This window comes from Cryptotermes secundus, unplaced genomic scaffold, assembly GCF_002891405.2.
Source record: "Cryptotermes secundus unplaced genomic scaffold, Csec_1.0 scaffold66, whole genome shotgun sequence".
NCBI lineage: Eukaryota > Metazoa > Arthropoda > Insecta > Blattodea > Kalotermitidae > Cryptotermes > Cryptotermes secundus.
The window spans coordinates 885,011-892,449 of record NW_019731262.1 but is presented as its reverse complement, the minus strand read 5'-3'; the positions used below and the strand labels follow the sequence as shown (position 1 = coordinate 892,449).

The following is a 7,439-nucleotide window of genomic DNA, read 5'->3' as shown; positions in this document are numbered from 1 at the left end:
ATCTCATCATATCTCCTCATATGGACATCTTCTCAAGCCTCCAGTTATTTTTTCTTAGGTACACATATTCAATCTTTGTTATTCTCTTAGGATAAAAGATGAAGTTTCACACCCATGCAAAATAACGGGTAAAATGAAAGCTCTGTATATTTTAATCATTGCATTTTTTGGTATGAGAGAAGAAGAAAAAACAGTCAGTGCACAGAGATATTGAGGATTCTCCAATTTTAAGCTGACCCTAATTTCTGGGCATGTTTCCATGCCTTTCCCCAGTATTTGAATTTTGCCACAATCTTTACATTACGCGTCTGGCACACTGTTAGCCTTTCAGAACATTTGGAACATAGTTGAATGAGGGGCCGCGCCATAGTTCAAGCGGTTAGTCGCTGGCTTCCAACTGCGGCGGCCCGGGTTCGATCCCGGGTCTGATCAAGTGGGATTTGTGATGGACAAAGTGGCGCTGGGCCTGATTTTCCCCGAGTACTTGGGTTTCCCCTGCCAATCTTCTTTCCACCAAATTTTAAATCATCATAATCACTCGGGGCAGGCTACAATAGGCCGATCAGTGGCCACTGTGCCGAGTGGACCCAGTTGGACTCCACCCCCCACTAAGCGAATTAATTAATTAGTTGATTGAGTCATAATTTTTTTTCCATTGGCACTACAGCCCCAGTGGGCCTAGGCCCACCTCTGTGAACTTCATGAGCCATAATACGTTATGAATTAATAACGTTGGCAGCCGTCTGCCTGTCCTTGTAGAGCTGTGAAGGGAAGGTTGCTACAACTGTCCCGCCTGTCTCCCAATATGGAAAGTAATTCTGTTTGTTACTAGTCTGTGCTGCCATTTTTTTTTTCACAAATTGTGTTACAGGCATTGAAATATGGAATAACAAGTGTAATATCACTTTCTATACTGTATTTACTACCCGTAACACCTTAATAGTTTTGTGATAATGCGCAGTTTCTTTAACTATATCGTGCGATCTATGAGTAACACTGCAGAATGAAATGTCCCCAGTATTTGATTGTGAGTGTAGTTCTTTCTCATCTCTATCCGTAAACCGAGTATTTGTCCAAGATATGAAAAAGGGGAAACGTTATGTATATTATGCTGCAATATACTGTCGTGAACTTCGTGAAGCATTAACGTGTGACATATCTCCAGTGGTGCCATCTTTTTATACACGTATTTATGGAAACCATGTGACTGTAACTGCTAGTAATGGCCGTTTGTAACTACAGCTGGTTGTATTGTTACGTGTTACATATTCCATTATATTTTTATATTATACACTGTTAATATAGTAGATAAATATTTTACAGGTTTATTGTGTTTTATCCATGACCGAGGAGCAAACTCATCTGAGAGGTCAACTTATATCAGAAGATAAGTCACGAACGAATTCTGTTGCTTCTCTCTCTTCTTCCGGAGTGTCAGACGAAGTTTCCCTTCTTCTAGAAGTGGTGTTTGCACCGGGTTCTAATAACGGAGGCGCCATAGATTCCTCAAGAGTTAATCGTGAAAACCAGCCGCTTTTAGGGCGGATGGAATCGGTTGTTACGTTCAACAATTTCCCAGGTAAATTCTATAGAAAAAAAACTTCGTAGTTATCGTGTGTTCGTGTCAGGTGAATATGACCGATAAGGCGATAAACAAGTTTCTATGCTGTCACATGTGGTCCGTATTTACGTAGGTGTTATTTCTGTATATGTATGCCACATAAGCATATGTTAACATCTGGATGCCATTATGAAAGTGTTATACATATGCAGTGTTTCGGTATGTTAGCCTGTAAGAGTCGAGGTGAATTAGTCGGTGATCATCACTTCGATGTGTGTGAAATACGAAAATATGCAGTGTGAGTTTGATGTAATATTTGAATGTTTTACAGATGATCCTTTGTTTTCTGATCTGGTACGGCAAGCTGAAATTGCAATAGATAATGGCATTTATCCAGAGAGGATATATCAAGGGTCCAGCGGAAGTTACTTTGTTAAAAATCCTTCAGGGGTTAGTATGACTCTGTTATCTAATTTATATCACAATGCAATTTCTTTTTCTTGGGTTTGGGTCATAGATCATCCATTTGATCACTGTCAGCTGCAGATATTACATATTTCTTTGGAGTTGTTCATAGTGTCCGGTGTTTAGTATGAATATTATTTGGTGCTTTGCTCTTGAGTTATTTTACAAATTTCTGAACAGCTGCAAATTGAAACCAAATTTACTATGGAGGTATAATTTTCAGTGTCAAGAATTCCATGCCTTTCACTGCTGCTATGCAATGTGCATAAGTTATTTTACAAATTTCTGAACAGCTGCAAATTGAAACCAAATTTACTATGGAGGTATAATTTTCAGTGTCAAGAATTCCATGCCTTTCACTGCTGCTATGCAATGTGCATAAGTTATTTTACAAATTTCTGAACAGCTGCAAATTGAAACCAAATTTACTATGGAGGTATAATTTTCAGTGTCAAGAATTCCATGCCTTTCACTGCTGCTATGCAATGTGCATATGTATTTTATTTTCCAGTTATGACATTTTTAACTCTTTGCTTTGAGGATTACTTACTATCATCTGGGATATGATACTGTGTAGTATAGTAGGTGGTACAGATGTTTCGAAGGAACTTACTGTCTCCATTTTCAGGGTGTGTCTCTTCTACCCTGGAGATGGAGGCAGCAGGTTATGTATTTACCAGACTTCACAGCATCATATTCCAGAGAGTATTAGTTTTCATAATAATCCCTGTGAGTATCTAAAATCTGCCCTTTTTAGTTGTGATTAAAATAATCTATATCAATATGAAGCCATATGTTTTAATGGAGATGTCCATGTCTCAGAAAGATTAATTGTTGCTATTTAGGAATATTAGTTCAGCATCTGTGTTTAATCACTGATTAAAAATATTTTTTATCTGTGTAACTATGAAAAAAACACACACATGAAAGGCATGTTTTTAATTCTTTCAGTTTTGACTTGAAATTCAGTTTCTGTTTCCTAAAATACAAAGTACATTAGTATTGCATCCAGAGGGGTGTGGCAAATGATTCCTATGGTGCTGCAGTCTTCTGAGAAATGTAAGAAGTACATGATAAACTTGTCACACAGTGCAGAGAAACATCAGGATATAACAAACACAGAACTGTACTGAGCCAAAAAGTTTTCCAGGACCAAAACATGTCGAGGATAAAAGACTAAAAGGGAAATAAATAAAAAACATTTTATCACTCACACTGGACAGAGTTGTTTAATCTTTTATAATATTGCTAGTGTGATGGACCAGGATGCACCAAATCAAATTTCCCAGGATATAAAATTTGTTATTTTTAAATGAATGGAAAGTGTACGAGTATAACTTCTGTTCTGTTGTACTTCACTGATATTAGAAGTTGAGATTAAGTGAGGCTGAACATTGCCAAAAGGAAAATGTCAAACTTGTTCACACATAACACAGTAATTTGCCACTGACCTTTGCCAGATTGTGTAGATACTCTTCGTGATACACACAGATTGGTTATGTGTTTCACCTCTAAGTTGGTACTGTGAAATTTTGGAACACAAGGCACAACACAGTGAATAGGAATGCTGAAATCATTCTGGATAACATGATACTGAGGTCTCACAGAAGTGTCCGAATATTACTGACTTCTGAGATGTGACATGGTGTAGTCTGGCAGAATGTTACCGACGTTTTGAAGGAACCTGCTACTTCCATTTTCTGGGCAAAAGATGGTATAGGTTTCTCCAAAGCAATATTTAATTACTATATTTACTGTATGTATTTTATATTTTGTGCATTATTTTATGACACTTGTACGAAGTAGACTGTATAGTGTTCATTGTGGGATGACTGATGAATAATGGATTGGAAAGAAGTGGCCATTACCTAATCAAGGTAATATCCTAACATTTGCATAGAAGAACTGAGGAAAACCGCAGGAGACTTGAATGAGAATATTCTCTGTCTTGTCTCCTATATGTCTGACTTAATGTGTTGCATTAATTTTCTCTAATGTTTGTATGAATTCACAGAAAATCATCGGTGTATTTAAGCCAAAGGATGAAGAGCCTTACGGACGGTTAAACCCCAAGTGGACCAAATGGATGCATAAGCTGTGTTGCCCCTGTTGTTTTGGCAGGTCATGTCTCATACCGAATCAGGGCTATCTGTCAGAAGCCGGTGCAAGCGTAGTTGATCAGAAGTTGCAGCTTAAAATTGTTCCCAAAACAAAGGTACATCTGCCTTGTTCCTGGATAGTTTTATTTTGATTAGGGATAACATGAAAATTGAAGTGGACATAAGAGGCTGTATGGAAGAGACAAGTTGGAAAATGTAGGCGTATATGGGAGGATAGTACTGAAAATTGGGCATGAAGATGTTGACTGCATTCATCTTGTTAAGAAGTGGGTAATGCTATTGTAATGAATTTCGGGGTTCTGTACAATCTCAGCAACCTGTGCCACTGTTAAGGAGCTGTTTCCCTTGCAGTTAGTTGATTGGTTAGTTAATTAGTTGGATGGTTCTAATAGTAATTGTTTTCATTCTTCCTGAATTATTTGATTGTACTTTCCTGTACTATTTTATGTAATTGTCATGCTTGTTCTCGCTGTTATTACAAGAAATCCTATTTCAGCTGGCACCTGCCAGTATACATACAGCAAAGAGTTCACGTGTGTTGACAGATGTGTCATGAAACAGATGTTGCATATCAGCTGGTAGATTGTCTTGACCTTGATGCTGAAACCAAGTGTTATAGTATCGCCAAAAATGTTTTTAGAAACTAAGCCCCAGTTAGGAGTGTCTGCGTTTTGGATTGGAGAGGATAGAAAGATGTTTCATTTACTCCAGATGTCTCTGTAATTAGAGAATCTTCTGTACATGGTAGCCTTCAACCAAATTTGTGCATTGTGTATTGACACAACTTGGTAGGAGGTGCATCAGGCTCTACTGCCTGAGTCCACTGCCAAATTAGTTGCTGTATTTTGTGCATGTGTGAGTTTATGTGCAGTCTTCAGAGGAGAAATTCTGAACAAAGCAGAGGCTGTGAGATTGGAACCATAATAGCCCACCTGCATTATGATGATTATATTATCAATAGTTGCATAGTATCACTTATCACTGTATTATGGCATTATCTAACTACACATTACAGCAATTATATATAAGGAAATTGCTTGTTTTATTAAGAAAATATTAAAGCAAGAGAAAGTGACACACTTCTAAAAAGTAAAGTAAGTTGAGGAAATGGGCCACATGTAAATTAACCTGAGATAAGATAAAACACCTGTCATTTGGAGCCCACATCCTGTTGATAGCAGTTAATTATTTATTTCCAGCAGATTGCTTATCAATCTTTATGCTTTGTTTAGCCCCTGTAAACCGAAAGTTGTGTACATATTAATATTTTTTAATTCCTAGACGCTTTGCTTCATGTACTCACAGTCAGATCATAAGGTCCAATATTGAAAATATGCGGCTATGAAGAAGCCCTTCCAAATAAACATTTTTATTAAAAATAACAGTGGCTGATGACAGAGAGACTGTTGATGGTAGAGCCACCTAGCTGCAGAAACAGTGCGACCTGGAACCAGCACATGCAGTGCATTACTGGCATGCTGTGTTACCATAATCTCAAATTAGGATAGCTGATACCCTGGCTCAGATGAGAATTGGACAGCTTCTGAGTACAGCCTGGAGTGTTACCTCTAGATCAGCCTGTTTTTATGTATTTCCTGTTGTGATGTTATTGATATTAGAACAAGAAAACTGATACTTACTCCAGAGGTGTGATCAGGAAGGTGGTAAGGTACTTCTAGTGACCAGTATGGATCATTTGGCTGTAGTTATGCTTCTTCAGTGACAGAAAAATTTCAAATATAAATATTTGATGGTATGGGTTATTTTCCTGATGTGTCATGCTGATAAGTCTTAATATATTTTAATCATGCCACTTTTGTGTATATGTGTTCTAAAGATGATGTTACACAGTGTTACGTATTTGCTCATTTTTTTACATTTAAGATACGGTTGGGTTTCTTATCGAATGACGCCATCAGCATTGAGACTATATGATTTTGGATGGTAGGATCATTAATGAAAATGGAGCATTTAGTGGAATGAGACTAGGCAGGGGAAAGTAAAGTATTCAGAGAATCCTACACCTGTGCTGCTTTCTCCACCACACAGTCCTCATGACCTCACAGGGGATTGAATCCAGGCCATCACAGTGGGGAGCTGGTTGGTAACTGCCTGTTCTGTATGTGCCACTGCTAGAATAGTTCTCTTTTGATCAGGTGGTGAAACTTGTAAGTGAGACATTCAACTATCCACGTATTGATCGGGAGAAAGCGCGCGTAAAACTTGTCATCATGGAGCATATCCCCAATCTCGGAAGGCATTTTAACAGAATTGGTCTGAGGCCAAAGGTAATGTATCAAGTTTCCTTATATCAGATGTGCATTTGAGTATCTACATTTTTTAAAACATTTTTCTCTCTGATAAATAATTAGCAAGTTATAGATAAAATATGCACAAATGTTTATGTAGATCTTCATGTAAAAAGTCTGTTGTTATTATTATTGAATTTTAACCAAGATGGGAATGCTAATCAGTGAACTTTAATGAAACTTCCCAGTATCCATGAGTTTGGAACTCTTCAGTGTGAATGCACTAGAATTGTTTTCTTTGATATTCAGGGAAATATTTTGAAACTTTTCAGATTATCTAAGTTCTTATCAGTTTTTGTAGCAGACACTATCCTTGACCTCTGATGTCTGCTGTGTCACTCATGTCATTTTGCGACTTGTCACAGTTGTCGTTACAGTCTTTGTACATTTGAGGCTATTGAACTGGCATGTCTTACAAAGTTGAGACAAAAGTACAGTCTGCAGTGTTTAGAAATTGAGCCAGTTAAAGAATTTATGTCTCATTCTAAGTGATATGACAAAGTTGTATAAATTTCCATGTCTGCTCCTTGTCATAACCACCACCACAGTTGTGCAGATTGATGGACAAATACAAGGTGGTTCAAATATGACCGGGACTAATTTTTTTTTTTTAACCAAAATTGCCAAACACTTACTTGCACAAGTCAGTCTTCAACGTACTCCCCTCTGGAGTCAACACATTTTTTCCAACGTTCTGGGAGCATCCTGATGCCCTTTTTAAAAAAGTTTTGTGGTTGGCGGCGTATCCACTCCCGAACATTCTGGATGACGGCGTCGTCCACAAACTGCATGCCTTGCAAGTCTGATTTGAGCCTTCCGAACAGGTAGAAATCACTTGGGGCCGAATCGGGACTGTACGGCGGATGTGTCAGAAGGTTCCATTTCAATTTCCGGAGGGTTTCCATTGTTTTGGCCGTATGGGGGCGTGCATTGTCTTGAAGGAAGGCTACCCGCTTTCCACCTCTCTTCCGCTTGGATCGGATC

The 7,439-nt window shown here is 38.1% G+C and overlaps 1 protein-coding gene across 6 annotated transcripts in view; it reads left to right on the top strand.

Annotated features, from left to right (window-relative positions):
• Positions 1 to 914: 914 nt before the first annotated feature.
• Positions 915 to 7,439, top strand: part of LOC111866714 (phosphatidylinositol 4-kinase type 2-beta) — an 18,800-nt gene continuing 12,275 nt past the window's right edge. For 2 of the 6 annotated variants that reach the window (XR_002843195.2, XM_023855919.2), the window contains exons 1-5: positions 917 to 1,027; positions 1,324 to 1,579; positions 1,893 to 2,011; positions 4,041 to 4,241; positions 6,303 to 6,434. Coding sequence is in view for 5 of the 6 variants with exons in the window: in XM_023855919.2 (XP_023711687.1) it covers positions 1,004 to 1,027; positions 1,324 to 1,579; positions 1,893 to 2,011; positions 4,041 to 4,241; positions 6,303 to 6,434 (732 nt within the window). In the remaining variant the exon portion in view is untranslated. Of the gene's footprint in view, positions 1,028 to 1,093; positions 1,220 to 1,323; positions 1,580 to 1,653; positions 1,781 to 1,892; positions 2,012 to 4,040; positions 4,242 to 6,302; positions 6,435 to 7,439 lie in introns of those variants that run through there. The other 4 variants (XM_033752373.1, XM_023855921.2, XM_023855922.2 and 1 more) reach the window with 4 other exon arrangements.